This window comes from Drosophila persimilis, unplaced genomic scaffold (assembly GCF_003286085.1).
Source record: "Drosophila persimilis strain 14011-0111.01,24,50 unplaced genomic scaffold, DperRS2 tig00000579-arrow-pilon, whole genome shotgun sequence".
Lineage (NCBI taxonomy): Eukaryota > Metazoa > Arthropoda > Insecta > Diptera > Drosophilidae > Drosophila > Drosophila persimilis.
The window spans coordinates 129111-148677 of NW_020825322.1; the positions used below are offsets into that span (position 1 = coordinate 129111).

The 19567-nt window shown below is 44.4% G+C and overlaps 1 protein-coding gene across 5 annotated transcripts; it reads right to left on the reverse strand.

The window, feature by feature from the left end:
- Positions 1 to 817: 817 nt before the first annotated feature.
- Positions 818 to 18903, reverse strand: LOC6598195 (b(0,+)-type amino acid transporter 1). Of its 5 annotated transcripts, XM_026990540.1 has the most exons (10): positions 6265 to 6832; positions 5768 to 5939; positions 5266 to 5312; positions 4096 to 4197; positions 3008 to 3114; positions 2872 to 2947; positions 2284 to 2782; positions 2122 to 2218; positions 1169 to 1487; positions 818 to 1107 (listed from the first exon to the last, which is right to left on the reverse strand). In XM_026990540.1, exons 1-10 carry the CDS (start codon positions 6335 to 6337, stop codon positions 1037 to 1039), a joined length of 1563 nt encoding a protein of 520 aa, XP_026846341.1. In that variant the 5' UTR covers positions 6338 to 6832; the 3' UTR covers positions 818 to 1036. The 5 variants fall into 5 exon arrangements, with proteins under 5 accessions (XP_026846341.1, XP_002023530.1, XP_026846340.1 ...); XM_002023494.2 differs by lacking the exon at positions 6265 to 6832 and adding an exon at positions 18821 to 18903 and having other exon boundaries at positions 2872 to 3114; XM_026990539.1 differs by having other exon boundaries at positions 2872 to 3114; positions 6265 to 6831.
- Between the last annotated feature and the right edge of the window lie 664 nt (positions 18904 to 19567).

Sequence of the window (19567 nt, forward strand, 5' to 3'; positions counted from 1 at the left end):
TCAATATTAATAATGTAAGTTTTTTGCTATTTTTTTGTTTTTTGTATTTTTCTCATTGCTTCCCTAGCGATCCCTACGTTTTGTTTTTTATCAGTTAGAAATCTTTAATGCCTATTTTGCAGTCCTACAATTCACAATTCGCACACGCGTCTCGTCTCCTTCTTCCAGTATGAAACGTTCCTTTCGTTATTTTGGTTTTTTTTATTTATATTTTTTTTTGCATTTTCTGGTTTTCTTCCTATTTGTTTATCCTTAAGTTCCCCACATACATATACACATATATATTGCTATTCCAAACAGATCTCTAGATCGTTCAACTTGTATATAACTCGAAAAAAAAACAGCGAAACAATACAGTAGTGGCATGCTTTGCGGCGGCGGCGTCTGCGGCGTCTGCGGCGAGAGTGTTGCCAGATGTTGTGGATAGTTTTTAGGTGGGTACTGTACTCGTTTTGGTGGCGTCTCTTGTCTTTCATTCGGGGGACTGTACTTCAACCGTGCACCTAACCCGGAAGGCATCATCTCTGGGCCGCATTGCAAGGACATTTCCGGATTGTTTAAATTTCCACTCAATCTTAAATCTACAATATATGTATATGTTAAGTAGTTCATACATATACACATATATATGTATATTTATTTGTGTTTTATCGACTATGCAACTTTGCCTAGGCGCGCTACCTTTTGATATATAGATATATGTATGGGGAGGGTGTATATTTTATACTTAGTTCTGTATAGTGTATGCATATATAACCTTTGAATGTAACCAGCTCATAGCATAAAAAGACTATTCCAAATAGTTTTTGTTTTTTGTTTTTGTTTGTCAACGACAACGTCAATATATATAGTATATATATCAATATAGGTTGCTATTTGCTTTCCCCTGCTTCGCGAGTGTCTCTCAACCGCATCTGTACTTCAAATAGTATTCTTATTTTCTTATATTCTTCGTATTCTTGCTTGTATAGTTAATAATGTTTGAATGTTTGCGTGCTTGTCTCTCTGACACGTTTTACCCTTTTTGAGCATTTGTTCACTCGAACATGGCCATCGATGAGGTGGGCACCACCTCCAACAGCAGCTGGAAGAACAGCGTCACCTTGTCTGTAAAAGGAGACTCATGGGTTTACACGATTTCTATAATATTTGGGGGTCTAGTACTCACTCATGAAGCGCGGTGTCATGCCCAGCTTGACGAACGGCACATAGAAGATGAGGCCAGCAAATATGAAGAGCAGGGCGTACAGATACTCAATGCGAGGCGTCTCAAAGATGGGGGCCGCCACAAGGTAGATGGATATGACCAAGACCACAACGGGAATGATGATCGGCACTTTGTATGGCCGTGGATAGTTGGGTTTGGTGTAGCGCATCACGATCAGGGCCAGCATTGCGCCGCCGTAGAATATCCAGGCGGTGAAGCTGAAGAAATCAATCAGCGAATCAATCGTGCCATGCAGCACCATTGCCGAGGCAATCAGCGACTGGACGGGGATACGAATACAGAGAAAGAGATACAGAGAGAAAGAGGAGTTTAGAACGAGGATATTGCCACACAATCAGCACCCACACACACACGCACACGCACGAACACATACGAACACACGGAACATATGAGGATCGTGGATATAGAGCCGTTCAGAGGTTCCAAAAATCTATGGATGGATTTCTTCATCGATTGATAGATATACGTAAAGTAGGTGAAAGTGTGTGGATCACAGAAGAAATTGATTTATAAAATTAAGAAGTAGAAGATTTTGTATAAAAATTTCGTAGAAGAGGAAGCTTGGAAGAAGAAATTCCAATTGTGAGAAATATCGGTTTGAAATCGCTTTAAATCGCTTCAAGGAAAATATGGATATGGAAGCTTCTCCTCAAACTTTTAGATTTGCATTCAATTTATTGAATCTATGGGTAGATTATAGTTTATATAAAACTTTTCTATGTCTTCTACGGTTCTACGGGTAACATCTAGACTTGGAAATGCTTTTTGGGGTTTCTACAAAGGGTTAGATAGGGTGGATGGAGTAGAATGGAATGCAAAGGAAGGGGATCCGCACATCAAAATAGACAGAGGAGTGGATAGATGGATAAATGGTTCCTCCGTTGGATACTCACGTGGAATATCAGGCCCGGGGCTGGGGTGAGGCGTCGCACATGGACATACGAGAGAATGTCCAGCAAATGACCCTCTCGACTGGCGGCAAAGCAGAGACTGAAAGCAAACAGAAAGACGTTAGAGGGTTCTGTTCAGAATCCAAAAGGATCCTCAACTCTTACCGTCCAGCGGCAAACAGAGTGCCATTAGCACTGCCAAACGTACTGATGGTGACGCTCAGGGGCATCAGCCAGGCCATGGCGCCCAGTATGCGATTGCCAAAGGTGACGGCCACTGCCTCCGACTCGATCATCTCCTGGGGCGACATGGCCGCCAGATAGGAGATGTTGATCAGCGCATAGCAGAGCGTCACCAGCGGTATGCCGATGATGATTGAGCGCGGCAGATTCTTGCTGGGATTCTGGATCTCCTCGGTGACGTAGTTGAGGTTGTTCCAGCCGTCGTAGGCCCACAAGCCCGTATAGAATGCCGTGGCAATCGCTCCGACGTTAGGCATCGGTCCATTAAATGCATTCGACAGGTGCTGCGTGTTGCCCTGCATCAGCTTCCAGGCCCCGCCACAGATCACGATCACGACGGCCACCAGCTTGGCGGCGGTGAACACATTCTGCACGGCCATGCCCAGGTTAACGCTGTAGCAGTTCACGAACAGTATCATCACTGTGGGTGTGTGGGCGTTCATAGAGATGGGTTTGGATGGGAAATGTCAGTCAGTCAGGAGAATCTGTGGGAGGTCGTAGAGATCTTACCAATAGCCACCAGTGCGACCATCTTCACGACACCCCTGGGCGGATCACATTCTGTCACAAAGGCCTCAACGGCGTACTGTGCAAATGATAAGCATATTATAGCCATTTGAGATGGCTTCAACACCAATGTCGATACCCATGAGAACAGGAACGCCGGCGCCGGTCCATAGGCATCCATAAAGTATGCCCATTCCGCACCAGACGAGGTGTTCATCGTTCCAAGTTCAGCGTATGCCAGAGCGCCTGTAAATCAATCAAATATCAAGAAATAGACGGTTAGGTTTCTTCAGTTTTTGGTTAATATCCTACGGTGTTTACGTGTATTTTGTGTAGACATAAGGTATTTTTTAACTAGCTCTACTTGATTCCGAAACGTTATACTTCTTCTTTGGTATTGATTCTGCCTGATTGTAGTTCTATCGAAAAAGTTTTAGAAAAAGTTGTATCCAAGTCTTGATCCAAATCTTCTTTCATTTTTGCCTAATATTTATGCCTCTTTTGGATTGGCTTAAAGTCTTAATACTCGTAACATAAGAATGCTAGCTCTTAGTTAGTGAAAGGATCTGTTCCAGAGACCGTAGGGTTTCTAATTTGTATACAAAAATTAAAAAAAGGAAATATAAAAGTTATTCCCTTTTTTATTACAAAAATTTAAGGTATTCTTTGTTGTATCCCCATTATCCTCGTGATCTAATATGGGAAGATCGTAAACTTAAAATATGTTTATAAATGTTTCACCTTTTCAATAATATTGGATAATCAGAACTAGACTTGTAGATATTTTACTTCTCTTTCACTAGATACAAAAAAACTATTATATTAAATGGCATTTAACGACTCTTGGGACTTCCAGGACTCGCATTATTTCATTCCCTACATGTTCCCAACACTTTTTCTTTCTTTTTCAACACTTTCTTTTTTCGTTCTGTGGATACCACCACAATGTATTCATGCTCTTAAGCAAAACGAAAAGCCCAAAGAGCGGGAAAATCAGCACATTATAAGCATTGGCCCCATGCCAGGCGTGCAACAAGTTGTGATAAATGGATGGGATGGCTCTCGGATGTTGTGATTTTGGCCATTTGGCAGTCGGTAAGTGGGTCAAATGCACGTGGCTAGACGGCCGATGAGTGTGACGTGTGAGTGCATAGTGTGTGTGTTATAGTGTGTGTCTTATAGTGTGTGTGTGTGTTTGAGTGTGGTGTGTGTTGTGTGACTACTTACCCAGAAGCGAGAGTACACCACAGGCAAGCCAGATTACAAAGCTAACTCCAACGGAACCAGTACGAACCAGTAAACCGGAGGGAGACACAAATATTCCAGACCCTGTACGAAAGAGAAAGACAAAGACAAAGAGAGTTTAATGCAAAAGTTACCGTTGCATACGCTCCCGGCGAACAGCTGTTTTGCACGGGGGCCCCGCTCTCTGTGCTGGCAATGCAGGGGGAGGGGCAGGGGGAGGAACGGGACAGACGTCATCAATGTGGGAGACCTCTGCCACGCGAGGCAGAGAGAGCGAGACTTTTGGAGAGTCGTCAAAAGCTCCATCTCCACCTCCACCGCCATCCAGGCGACGGAGAGCTTTATAACGGCAAATACTGGTATTTTGTGGGGTAGGTACAACGGTAGTGGTGTGGCATGCCCCATTTGGTATTCGATATGCTGGCGGGGGGCTGGCCCGGCTCTCCCTGTGCGTGCAGCAATTTAGTAACACAATTGCGTGACACAATTGGCGCCATTGCCTAAGGTCAAAGTGCACTAACAAAGAAGAATGGAGAATAAAGAAAGAGAACTCCATCCCAATACGAGTATTCGTGTCATAAAAATGTACTGTATTGCCACATTGCGTCACGCCCCCTCCGTACGTTCGTACGTACAGCAGAAATTCTCGTTAATCCGTAAAGCCCATCCCGCCGCCTCTCGCTGGTGTGTTGCCTGTTGCCGCTGCCGCTGCCGCTGCCGCTGACTCTCCCTGGCCCACCTATGCGTCGGATTGCGTAGCCGACACCCACACCAGCACGCACAACGCGTCAGACAACACATAGAGATCTATGTACATATATAGCATACATGCACAGTACATATATATTCTATATGTACATACATATATCTAAATTTATGCGTACGTATTTTTGGCCCATGCGCTTGGAGGCGGCCAAAGCACAAATAAATAAATAACGAATGAACAAAAAATGTGCTTCAATAATTTTCACCGACTCCCCGAGAAAGATAGAGAGGAAAATGTATTTAAAAAAAAAAGAAGGAAAATAGAAGGCAGCACAAAAATCATTTGACACAATCCAAGGAAAATGGCGTGTTGGGGCTTAGCACATTCCTGGCCTCATGTTTAATGCATTTGTTTTCACGATGACTGGTCTTTGAGGAGGGACTTACCTATCATAGTTCCGACAATTAAAGCCACCCCACTGAAGAGGCCCAGCCTGCAAAGGAGAAAATATTGACATTAGAAAGAGAAAATACGGTACCCAAGGGAGTTGCAAGAGTTTCACTGAGTTAGGATCACAGTTTAGGGAACTTTAAGTCTCTCTTTTCATCTGGGTTTTGTTGTGAACTAGTGGGACTTCCATCTAGCAAAAATTGAACCTTGTCCAGGCTTAGGATTATTTATAGAAAACAAATATTGGTTCAAAAAGTTCTTCTTAAAAAAAACTAAAAAGTGGTTTCCACAAAGGTGAGATCTTCAGATTTCTCCATGCGAAACGCAAGTTTTCACTCGAAAGCTGATAAATACGATCAATATTGTTAGATACCTCGTTAGAGCCGAGTGACTAGAGTAAACCATTCAATTGACAGCCAAGTGTTAACACCAAGTGGACTTTGGGCATGGGGTTGTGTGGGGCAAGTAAATAATGATCGATTGATGATGATCGCCTACCTTCTCTCGAGGTGAACAGCGTCGTTCTGCGTTGAGCCATTCCTCTCCAGCGGCTTCCGCATCCTCCCGGTCCCTGATGAGTCGGTCTCTGTCGCTTCGGGCCCTTCTGTCCCAATAGTCCCATTGGCGCACATTGTCCCGTTGTTCGCTGCTTTTGTTGGCACATTATGTCCTGTAAGGCACGTGTAGGGATCACCGATAGATAGGAGAAACAGATCAAACACATGGATTAGCATTGGGTGTTAGCACGAGAACAAAAAGAAGAAGATATGTACATGGGTATATCTATCATTCGCATCGAATCGTTTCGTATCGTGTCGAACACTCCTGTGTCGCAGATAAGCACTAGACATCGCGGCGAACTTGATTATTGCCAATTCGTCGCATCGCAACGTCTCCCCCCACCAAGTGTCCCAATTACTGTATATGTATACATTCTTTTTTGGTAATAATATCATTGATAAAGACTCTCCCTCTCGCACAGAGAGCACACACACCTCTATTATCTGTTGTATTATTTTTGCATGCGTTTTTTTGCAAGCAAAATAGTTGTGATATTTTATCGCGCATGGCATGGACGGATAACAAGTTGCTAAAATTATTTCGCCGCGAATTTCAGCTCTCAGCGAATCGGCAGAATACGATGTGAAGTGTGGTAAAGGCGGCAGATGGATCGAGCGGGGAACGAGTACAAAAAAAAGAAGACCGTGAGGCGATGTGGGCGACTTATCGCAGGCGACTGTTCTTGTCCCAATTGGCGGCTGCGTCAAATAGTCCGGACCGTGAAAGCTTTTGCCAGCCGAGCAGCAGCGCCGATTGCCACCCGAACGGCAGTCGAAGAACAAACGAGTGGGGTGCGGGTGCCTTAGGGATGCCAACGACTGACGACTCTCTTTCGCTTGCGCTCACCGCTCGCTGCTTTCTCTCGTTGGTTTCGTTTCGTTTCGTTTCGCGTAGCTTCGCTTCGTGTCGGCACTTGTTAGCTTTCGCCCGCTGTCTACGTGACACACTGTCCGACGCTACGCTCTGCCGCTGACTCGTCGTAGTATCTATAGAAGTCCTCCCCTCCTGACTGATTTATGCAATTTCTTATAACTTTGATATGGCTCTGATATTTTCGTTTGATTATAGAATTCAATTTGTCAAGGTGAAGGCAGGCAGGCGGGCATTTAACCATAAAGCTTTTGATCCTCTCGTTTCTTATCTCTCTCTCTCTCTCTCGCTATCTCTCTCTTTATATTTTCGTTGATTTTCTGCTAGGCTATTTATAATTTTTCCACATGAAAAACGAAAATAATTGAAACTGAATTTCGCTTGTCAACGTCAGAAGAAGGTTTCTTGTCCGCTGCTCAATTGAAACTACTGGCTGCAGCATCAATGGGTGGTACTCTAACCATAAGGGTTAGGTCACTCTCTCCCTCTCTCTGTCTCTCTGTCTCCAATTCTCACACTCTCTCCCTTTGGATGTCTCTCTGGCCGTTTCATTCATGCGCCTCTCTCAATTAATTGTTTGTTGCGCATTTCATTTGGCTTAATTGGTTGCTTATTAATAGAGAAGAAGATTGGTGGCTCGGCGGCCACCAGTCGAGTGGATTGGACTGGGTCATGTGCCGCCAGAGCGGCCGGTCATGGGCCCCCACATTGCCACGCGAAAGAGACTCCACTCGAAAGGCCCAATGGTCGGTTCAACTACGTCACCAGACGCGTCTCCTCTTACCCCAAGGCAAGCGAATATTTCATCAGCCTATGTTGCACCAAGAAATCAAGAAAGTCTCACCACAAGACTTTCCCAAAATGATGTGCATTCTTCTCTTTCTCTCACTATATCCGTCGGCATCTTCGCCTGGACTTGCCCCCAAAAAACAACCTCTAGAATATACATATGTAGTATCCAGATAGCACACTCTAAAAATATTTCTAGTACGTATTTTCGTGTGTATTTCGGATACCCACGTCCACCCATCCACATCCCACAGATGTATAAATGAATAATCTATGGTGCACACAGATACAGATACAGATGCAGATACAGAGATACTTGTTCACATATCTGATATAGCAGATATTCTGCTTAAAAACACAAATAAACGATTCTTTTTTCCCTTCTAAATCTTCGTCTACTCGTACCGCTCTTCTCAATGTATTTTTTGCTGTTTTTTTTTTTTTTTTCTTTTCTTCTGTCATAAAAGTCACGCGGCCCAAGAACATTTTTTTGTTTTGTTGATCGACTTCTGGGGCAGGGCAGGGCAGGACGGGACGGGGCAGGACGGGGCATGGGTACATGGGCGGTACATTACTTTCAGATCTTTGCTAAGCTGGCAATTTATTGGATACTCGTGTGGCCCGCACTGATGAAAACGATGATGATGGTGATGAAGATGATGAGGATGAGAGGAAACAAGTGTTTCAGCCGCCACTTGCAGACGATCTATTGAGTAGCATCACTCAATGTGAGTCGTTCAAACAATCGATCCATCATGTGGCACATCCGTTCTGTTCATGGATAAGCCACCGCACTGGCAATCACTCTATAAATATGAATCTCCGGGGGCTCGGATTGCATTCTGTCGGATGATTATCTGATTACGACACACGAGCCACTGCCACTGCCACTGCCACTGCCACCGCCTCATATATCACCCCGGCGGCACCAACCGAAGAGGAGCTCTGCTTGACATTAATGCAATTTTATTAAATGTGATTTCGATTCGTCTTGTCAGCCACTCAACGCCCCAGGCATTAGACCGGCGCTAAAGTGTGCCACAGCACATTCATTTTGATGTGGACCAATCCGTTCAAGGGGTACGTATGCCCCGCAAAGCACGTACACCTATATATGTACTTGTTTGTCCAACTAACTGATTGACTCACATACGCAAGACGCAGAAATATCTAGACGTCTGCATTGTCAAACACTGGCCAATGGAAATCGGAGTGTAGGCGCGGACTAGGAAAGGTTTTGGCCGGGATCTGTGGAGTACAAAGGATCTTTGAGCCAAGGAACACAGTGAGAATGGAATCTGAAGGGATTAGGAAACTAAGAAACGATACAGGGTTTGACTTAGAAAGGATTTAGATAGAGATCACAATGAAGGAAATTTCGTATAAGAAGGTGTCCTAGGGTAGTCTTTTGAGGGCGGGCGAGTGCTTGGAAACGATGTAGGAGCTTACTAAAAACGAACTTGGATTATTAGATCCCCATTTAAAGAGGATATTGAATCCAAGAAGGGGTTCCAAGGGAAAGATCACACTGAAAAAGATAAGGAAAGAATTTGCAATGCAGAAAGCAGTGAACATTCGTTTAATAAGAACAGATTCTCAATCTATTAAGGAAGGACTCTGAATAGAGCCACGCTTTAAGGAATGACTCCGAATAAAGCCACGCTTTAAGAAAGGACTCCGAAAAAGGCCACGCACTTGGACAAGATATTTCCATTATATTTTCTCTTATGATATTCTGGCTTTGGGAACACTTCGAACACTGGATCTTGTTTTTGTCGCCTGATCTCTGTCCGTTAATTATTTAGACAAATTAATGCGGAAAAACAAACTGAAAGAACAAATACAAAAACCATAAACAAGATATTACGCGTAGATAAGTGGGGGAGAGTCCGAGTATATACATACGATATAGTAGAGCGCCACTGGACACCGGCACAAGCTAGAGCTAGAGGGTGGAACCGTACGGCCGTGGGGGGCACCGGGTACGGTTACGGTTACGGTTACTGGCACGGGCTCGGGTACAGGTATAGGTGCCGCGAGATACTGGTGCCTTTGAGTGGCAGCCACCGCCCCGGACTCCCCCGGATCCAATCTATCCATGCTCCGGGGCCGCTGTGACGCAAAGAAGTCGTCGTCGTCGTCGTCGTCGTCGTCGTCGTCGCTGTCTGCGTTGGCGTTTGCCCCGACTGCGACGGCGACGGCGGCAGCGGCGCCATTAAATGAGTAATAATCACGCGCTACACATCACAACAATTTCTCACTCTCTCTCTCTCTCTCTCTCTCACTGCCTTGTAGGCCCCCAATCTCCCGCTCTCTCCGCCTCGTACTCTCTTTTTTTGGGGCCCGGCAAAATGAAAATCTGAAATATTCAAAGCTCCCCCGTGTGGCAGCAGGATGGCGGTCCTGCGGCCAGCGGTGGGGCTGGGGGGGCATGTTTTATGCATCTCAATTGGCGGGCAGCCAAATAAAAATGATTTTCTGATCTGCTGCCTTTGCTTCATCCTCCCCCACTGCTGCCACTATTTGTTGTTTTTGGTAAATATTTTCAGTTAATTTTGTAGCGGGCGTCGCGTCAGAAAGATCGTTGGGGGCAAGGCCATCCCACCGACTAAGCAACACCCTTGCCATCGTCAACAGAATCGCCCAAGCAATGTGGTACAAGTACACAGTGGTACACTCATGGGAAGCTGGGAGATCGGCTGAAGGGAATTCTTCGGTATTACTATCGACTATGGATAATTATCGAAAATAATATCCAAAGAAGTGTGTTGGGAAAATTCTCACTTTGACTGACTGACAATTGACAATTGTTGCTGAAACGTCCGATAAAGCTTGACTTCAAGAGATCATATTCGAAGAGGCGAAAGACTTCCACCCTAAAAAGCTTTCACTGTGGCTAAGGATCGTGCTTATTGGGCCGATTGTACACATAGTAATCCTCTATTTCCTCTATCCCATCCTCTATGTCCTCTATGTCTCCTCCCGCTGCTGCTCTGCGCTGCTGTCGCCGCCTCCGCTTGCGTCTCAATTCATTGAAATTTGTATTTTGAATGCCCCAAAAATTTAATTTAAATTATTTGTTTATTTATTTATTTGTGCTAAAACATTTTGCTCCTCTCATTTCTCTTTTTGCCTCTCATTTTGGCTGGCTGTTAATTGAACGGCACATGAAATGTTTCATCTGTTTCTGTCGCAGCTAAGTTTTGTGCTAATTATCTGTACTAAGTATTGTATAGAGATGTATCTGTATGGAACGGATTGATGGATCGATTGATTGTCGGCGGGGCTACCCCTGACACTTGTCCATCCCTTAAGTGTTTGCCTAACCCTCGACCAAACACGCGAGGCCCAAAAAGTGTCCCAAAATAAATCACTCGCCCGCCTCTGAGGGCCTGTGGTGCTCGTGAGGAGTTCGCTTAATTGATTTGTTCTGTATCGATGGACACCAAAGTGGACCCCCCCCACCGCCACCCCTGAAAGTGTCAATGGCCCTGCCCCAGTGCCAGACCATGTCTCATGTCCCGTGATGTCCCGAAACCGCAGAAAGTGAACTCAATTCTGCTCTGTGCCACATGTCATAACCAGCGCCGGGGTTTATGCGCAAGCCGCAGATCGCGTACTTCTCACGTCTGGGACACGACCTGCTCTAATGATTCGCTTGTGGCCAGGCATAGTTATAATGTTGTCAACTGATTTTGCTCGTGGTCCGTGGTCAGGTGAGAACCAGTTGAAAGCCAATTGAAACCTAATCTGTGACTCGTTCATTTAAATCATTAACTTTCGAGGATAGCATTTAACCGAAACCGACTGTGAACCGGTTATGGGTGGATTTTGAACCGGTTTGCAACTGGTTTTTCGCCACACAGTAATACTATGTGCACATTTATCTTTTTTGCTTGTTTTTTGCACACTTCTTTTGGGATGGCTTGTGTTTTTTAGTTTTTTAGTGGCACTTCATTATAGGCTATGGCGTTATAATTTATGTTGGACTTGCAACCCTTTTTATATTCATCTTTGGGGTCTTATAATAGTCCAATAATAGCCCCATTTAAAACTATTACAATTTATAGGAATTTTCTTTGTTTTTCTTGACCTCCTTCGCTCTCTGTATCCCATTTATCTTCCAATCACTATTCGCGTTTTCCCTTTGCGCATAAACATTGGAAATGTTTTTGTTCTCCAATTTGCGTCAGACATATACACCTTCTCTGATTTCCCGCCGCTTTTCTCTTTATTGGATGCTGTCGAAATGCTCTTTGTCCGGCTCTTAATTGAAATGTATCGTTTGTCGTCGAGACCCGCAGATCATTTGAGGCTCTTATTGATTGGAACCCCCAAGCGGTACAATCGACTAGAAGGGGCTTGAGAGTGGGAGTCAATGTCAAGGGCGTGGCCCTCGCGTGCATTTTTGGAATGCAAAATTCATGTGTGAAAGCGTGGAAGGGCCAGGGTGGGGGGTGCACTTTTATTTATGCATTTGCTTAACAGACAAAACCTGTAATTAATTTTTACTGTGTGTTCGCTGTGGCTGTGGCTCCTACGGTTATTATTTTTCATAATATTTGTGACACATACACAAAAAAACCCCCTCCCCTCCCCCCCCAACACCCATTTGGGTGCTAATTTATGGCAGAAACGACCTTGACATTGTCACCAGCCAAGCGCGAAGGTCACCGACAAATGCCTCTGACTAGCAAGAACAATAGCCATAGGGACCCATAAAATAGGGAATCTTTCGGGTGGAACTAGGGGGCTCCGCAGATGGGCATCACATGCGTCAGAGGCCGGGAAAAGGGAAGCTGCCAAGTCCTTGAGTGCCTAGATTCTTGAATGCTTGTAGAGTTCTTCCATATACCTGCTGCCCCCCTAGAAGCTTCTCCATAAGAATATATACACTAGATATATTTCTTCGAGCAGAAGCTTTCGTAGAATAGTGCGGACACAAACCGCCGTCGAAACAATCGGCACAGAAGAACGATGCTGGAGGAGATCTTGGATGGAAGAATACATTCAGAGAAGGAGGTTTCCGTTTCTGGAGAATTCCCCATTCCCCATTGAAGGTTAATCAAGGACAGATCTTCTATATAGAGATTCAGATTCAGTTGAATTTTACCATATCGTCTGCTCACAGCCCTGGTCTGATATTCTGAGTAAATGGTTTATGGGGGCTTATGAGATCTGATCTTATCAATCAAAAAACGTTTACAGAGGGCTTAGATTAGAGAGGGTATAGATTTTCGCATTTGAAATCGTTGCTTATTCGAGGGAATCATGTTTCTTAAAGTTTTAAAGAACTCTATTCCTACGGGACTATATTTATTCTGGAAATCTTCCTTGAATAGTGCCAAAAATGATAAGCCAGAGCCAAGGGGCATTTTCTTTCAGTTCATCTAGCTTTCATCTGTATTTCCATAGAAAACATTGCACAACTATTATTTTTCTACAGCAAGCGGCCTCATGGACGGATAAACGATGACAAGCTATCGGATAAGTGATATAAGATATGACTTGCGGTTTTACTTTTCAGATCGTAGAGAAAAAACGTTTCCCTATGGATTTTCACAAGTCTACAAACCGTTGTGGTTTCCATTGTTCACAGAATATAAATTTCAAGCTTGTAAGGATAGATTCTACCTACCAATACACCAAAAGTCATTCAAATCGGATTACTTCAGAAGCCTTTTATTTCACTTATTGCCAGGAAAGCAAACGGAGAGTCTCTTTGTATCGGATATCTTTCACTGGGATTGTTTGCTATTGTTTCTCGCTGGAAGATGATCTTTCGACGATTGGCTTTTGCTAATTTGAGTCTGTTTGATGTTTCTTTGTGCCTATATTTGTATCTGTATCTGTGGCTGTGTCTTTCGCTGTATCTGTATCTGTATCTGTTGGCATTTCAATTTAACTCAATTGATTTTCATTTGAATCTTGTGACGCGCTAAGCCCTCTGCCAGCGCTGTCCACGACGATGACGCTAAAGATCGACCATAATAATAATAATAATAATAATAATAATAATTACAAAGCGATAAATTCATTGGCGATTCATTCTGTATCCATCTCAAAGTCCTAAAGCAACTTGGGGCCCACAGAGATAATTGGAGGCCCGAGTGGAAAATGGAAAACCGAAATAGAAAATACACAAATACGGAAGGGAAATTGAAATTGAATCATTTGACGACGATTAATTGGATGCGGGGAAGTATCTATTGGACTCGTAGTTCCAAAAATACGAAGCAGCTGCTGCTTCCTCTGCCTCTTCCTCTTCCGCTGCTCATTCTGGGAAGACTTATCTTTTATGCATGATGGCAACCCTGGCACATGGCCGTGTGAGGCATGGAATTGAAAAACATCAGGCCGCCCCGAACAAAAAAGTTCTTGGGCCTCATGCAAACTTAATAAATGTTCTGGGAAAGGACGAAACGAAACACAGAACTGGTACGTGAAATTGGCTTTCCCTGGAAGAGAAAACGAACCCTGTTGCCAGGCAGGAAAAGGTGGGCAAGGGATAAAAGGAAAGGAGCAAAGCGTGGGCGAAAAGCCCAGCCAGACGAATGGAGGAGGCGCAACTTCGAGGCATTGAACTCGTGCTTTCATGCTGCTGCTGCTGCTGCTGGCCCGGGGCCAGGCGCCACTCAATTATTTGTAAGCGAGACAAGGACATGGAACACACACACACACAGACACATAGCGTGTGGGATACACACACACACGCACGGAGCGCGCGAACGAGCGAGGGAAACTTTTTTCCATGTGGATGGGAAATGAATTTTAGAGGCTCGTCGTTTCGCTTCGCTTCTTCTTCTTATCCTGCTGCTTGTCCTTATTCGTCCTACACTAAGCCAAGAATGAGTCGATTGACTACGGGTCCTCAGCCATGGATTCACCTAGAGCCTTGGCATTTCCAAATGATGAAACGATTCCATATCAATATGTAATGGGGCTACGCGGCACAACAGTTTCAAAGTGCCTCAAAGTGAAAATTACGCTCAATTTTCTCACAGAACTTCGGCTCTAAGTTGACCTAGAGAACCAGACGGAGATTGAGGGGTTTTTCTAATCGAAATTTATTTGGAATCATTTGGAAACAGTATTCTTGTGCTTGCAATGGGAATTTCCGTAGTGGGCTGGCTCATTCACAAATTGTATTCACACTCATTCAACGAATCCCTTGTCGTTGGAGTCGGTTCTGAGTAATGGGGAAAAGAAGAACACATATTTCCCCTCTGGAGCTTGAGAACTTTGGATTATTGGCCTGAGGGAATCGTATTTGTTGGAGTTTTTACTTGAAAGATTCTTAATCTTTAGCCAGTTCCAAGGAAGAGCATCCACTGTCTTGTTTTCTCATCGAAATATGTATGAACATATTTTAATGGAGTAGAGCCGCCGCCGTCGACGGCTGCTGCTGGCATCCAAAGCGGTCACACGTGTCGTTTAGTATCGGTGTGTGTATCTGTGGGGCACGCCCCTTGTTGGGCCACCTGTTTTCATGGCATGCGGCCTCCCGAAACCACCCAAAACACTTACGCAATGTGGCAGCCGTCGAAGCCGGCTCCTTGTGACGTTGTCCTGTACGTATATACATATATATATCTATATATAAAGTGTGGCAACCAAAAATAGAAGTAACGAGAGAGTAGCGTTTTTCGGCAGAAAAGCTTTCGTCGGGGGCATGCGCTGTGCGGCATGTCCTTGCCAGGACACATCTCTCGCTGTCTCGCTGATAAGCGAAACACACATCTCGCAGGCTGCGTTATCGCTGCGCACTTTCACTGCCCCACTGCCCCATCCCCTATATTTACCAACCCCCCTTGTGATTTTTCCCCTTGTGCGTTTTCCTGAGCGCCGCTTCCTACGCGCAAAAGTTTCTCGGTAAAATGGAAAACTCTTTGCGGATTGCCAAAAAGTCATAGCACACTTCTGGGCGCTGCAAAAAGGGTCGCCTCAAGGTCCTCGAGGCCATCCGGTTCGCTCGTAAAATGAATGACAAAGCCAAGGACAATGCGTAAGGACAATGGCGAATGTCTTGGGCCTGAGATGTCGCCTTGCTGGAATGAGCCAACCCCAAAACTAACTGCGACATTTGCTTAATTTTGTACACAAGTTTCCGAGGGGAAGACAAGAGACAAGCATCCGGACTGTACTTACATAGATGGGACTCTAAAGGGGGATTGTAAATACGACGCGGTGGCATCCATAGTGGCATCTGATTGCACAAGCAACCGCAAGACCACAGAGCTCTCTGTCTGTTTGAATGTTTGAATAGATGCATCATCAATATGCCGCATTTCCAGGCTAGATAGATCTCTATTAAGATCGCTATTATCTTTTAATCTCTATATAGACATGAAAGTATAACGTTTATACATCAAAATGTGGAGTGTATAGCCATTGAGGGATTAGTTTTCTATAGATCACAGCCACAAGAGTCTCAAGAGTGGTCTAAGAGTGATCTCTGATCAAATGATCTTATGGCGAGAAGTCTGGTAAAAATCAAGTGATTAATTGATTCAACTAGTTGTGATTGAGGAAAACTTGATGAATAGATTTCTTTTAAGGAGCCGTGGAAAAAAAACAACAGTAAGAAAGCGTTGGGTAGTAGAGCAGAAAGAACAGAGGTACAAATCCAATATGAGAGCGAAATTGTGCGTGTGAGCAAGTCGCAATTGCGTTCATCTCAAGTCCATGGTAGGTTTTTTGAATCTGGTATTGTTATCGGTATTGAATCGGTTATTTTTGCGTTTTCCTTCTTTAACTTCCACAACGCATTTTCCTGACAAATTTTCCAGACAAATTATGTCAAGTGCAAATTGCAGCCATCCCCTAAATCGTACATCCACAAACAAAGAGCGGCATTACCGCCCATGTTTTTTGTGTTGCTGCTGCCTTGACTGTGTCCTTGACTCGTCGCTTGGCTGCAACATTTGACTGGTGTTTTTTGCCCCGTTTCCGGTTCCGGCTGGCGCCCATGCTCCTCTCCTCTGGCGATGGTAATGTGAAGCCAAGGCCTAAAAATAGCCCACACCAAGAACTAATCAGAGAAGTTCCCAAGGCCCGCAGCAGCAGCAGAAGCACATAGATATTTCTGTATATCTACGAGTATGCTAGGGTTTGCGATGGGCTAAGGCTGGAGCTGGGGATGCGGCTGGGGCTAGGGGTAGAGAGGCACTGATAAGGCAGCTTTCACGATTGCGTAACAGCCAAAGAGAGTGGGTGGGTGCTGGCAGAGACTAGAAGCAAGGGAGGTTACTATCCATAAAAATTACTTTTTGGGACAATAACGTAAACAACCTCCCAACGAAAGTGAAACGAAACAACAGCGCTAGAAAGATACGGATATATATGTGTGTACATATGTCTAATCGGTAATTTTCTATATCTATGTACGATTAGAAGGTCTCCTCTTGTGGTTTACAGATGTAAATACAGTCGGGATTGGCTAAAGAGCTATAGAGGAAAGCAAGGATTAAGGCGTCTCTGATTGTTAAGAAAAGAGCCGCAGTTCAAGGAGAGAATAACAAATGAAAGTCTCCCAAACTTTTGACCTAACCTTTTGATTAATTGGAAATCTTTTCAAAGAAGTTCTCTAATCAAAAACAGAATCATCAAATCTTTATATGAGATGTCAGAATAACAACAGGAAAACTCTGTAGTAAAAGTATACTTCCCCCATTCTATCATCTTTATCACATCCCGAAAATATACCAACACTTTCACTTTCAACTTTCGATAATCGCACATCGTTTTATCATATGATCTTTATTGATTTGAAACGTGCAAGCTTGTATATCTTATCTGCAGAATATCGACAATACATATACCTACAGATTTATGATATAAGGCCTGCGTTGAGCCCATAAATCAATGAATAGTCGTACCAGTAACCGTTTGTGTTTTTTTGGTTTCAAGAGTTCGATAAAACAACATCTCCCCCACCATAGCAAAATTAAAGTGTGTTTACTGAAAGGTTACAATTTGGCTTTTAAGTCTCTTCAGAGCTCTGTAAATATAAACTTTTTGTGGGGTTTATCAGAACTTTGTCCTAATTTCTTATGAAATTCATGAAATTAAATCTGCAATTGCTAACAACTGTATTTTGTTTGCTAATTGTTTTGAAAATAAGTTATTTAAGGTTTCCAAATTGTTTATTGGGATGAATTTATTATTTTGGAGATGTTTTGTGATTGATTTTGGATCATTTACATGAATTTTGTGTGTTAAAACTGTCCCTTTAGAATACGATGGGTGTCCGTCTATGGTAGATGTCCTTGGAGAGTAGCCTGCAATGAAGTTGTTTTTCTATGATATGATAGCGGACCATCTGTGTTTGCATCTGGAGCGATAAAAGCTGTCCATTGGCATTAAGCTTGCTACTATTCAAGCTGTCGGTCTGCGGTTACTTTTCTTCTATAATTGCTGTCCAGTTATAGTCCTCTTTATTCCTAGTAGCTGTTCTCTTATGACAGATTGTCCTTTCTATGGAAGCGGTCGTTTCAGCAGACCTGAAACCTCCGCCCAAAGAGACATTCCATAGAACACAATGCAGACTCTGGGGCTGAAGCCATTTGGATGATTTATCGGGTATCCACTGTACTACCGACTAACTCTCTCTGTCTCTCAGGGTGGCTGTGTGTCTCTGTTTTGGGTGGATGCTGCTGCTGCGAAACCGGCTGCAATTTTTAATGAACTTGGGGCTTTAGGGTCTGGGCCCTGGCTGATTAGAACAGCTGTTTCTTGCCAATGCAACCGACACACAGACACACACACACACACACTCACACACACACACACACTGGGGAACAGTGTTCGCCGGGGATTAAATTACCGTTATTTGTGGAGGGAGCATGGCGCATGCGCAGTTCCACCCGGAGAAGCACAAATTTCACACCACAGAAAAAAAAAAGAACGGAGAAAACTCGCGTCCAGGCACGCGAGGAAAAGGTGTCTGAAAAACTAGAAAACACTTCTGCGGCACAGCACCGCACGGCACAGGCGGCGGCAGGGCCATTGCCGAAGCCAGTCAAGCGGCGTCACATGCTGCCACTAGCAAATTGCTGCTGGCGCTGGTCTGCTTCTGTTTGCCCCTTCACTTAGCACCCCCGAAACGCAACGCCAAAACGCAACGTAAACGCAAATTTTCGAATAATCACTGCTAATTAGCGCAGAAAAAAAACAGCCACATCAAAAACTAATAGGTTGTACGTGAGGCGGCGCGCGTATTCCCCTTTCGAGAGAGTCTGGGAACCGATGGATGGATGGACGGATGGATTGATGTATGAATGATCCAGTGATGATTCGATGATGGATGGCGGGAGGGGGGTAGGCACTCACCGTTGGCATGAATATGATCTGTGTTGTTTGGTTGGACATGCTGATACATGACTTGTCACAATGCCTCGATGTCGTCACTTTCATGTCACTTTAAACACTGCAGGAGAATGAAGGCGTCCGCGTTGGGGGCTACGTATTTATAAGGCGCCGGGCATCGGCATCTAGCGGCTCTGCCTCGCTTTGTCGTTGTCGCTGTCGGCTGTCGGCTGTCGCTGCTGCTGCCTCTGCTGCTGCTGCTGCCGCTGCAGCCGGCGTTGTCGCCAGCAGCTTTTCCCCAGCTTTTCTCTGCAGAGCGCTCCTTTGCGTGGGACCAAACAGAGCTTTTGCCAGCTTAGCCGGAGAGAGGAGAGCGTCAGAGAGAGCGAGCTTGCGTGGGCATTTGGACCGAGGGCTAGAAAAAGGGCCGGTGAGCTATCAAGAGAGAGAGAGAGAGAGTGCATTGGGAGAGTGGATTTCAGTGAGAGCGGGTTTGGAGGGTGGCGGCGTTGGAGAGTGGGACTCGTGCGTAGCGTTACGTGACGTGACATCGTGACGTATATAGGGGGTGATATACATATATATGTATACATATGTACATAGTATTATGTGTATGTGTATGTGTATGCAAGCAGCACCCGATCGGACAGATGCACTTTTCGAGCGTCTTTTCGGAATGCAATCTCGAAGAAAATCACTATACCATTCAATTAACAAAGAAAACTTAACAATTAAAAAAAAACTATATTAATTTTATGGAAATTTTAATAA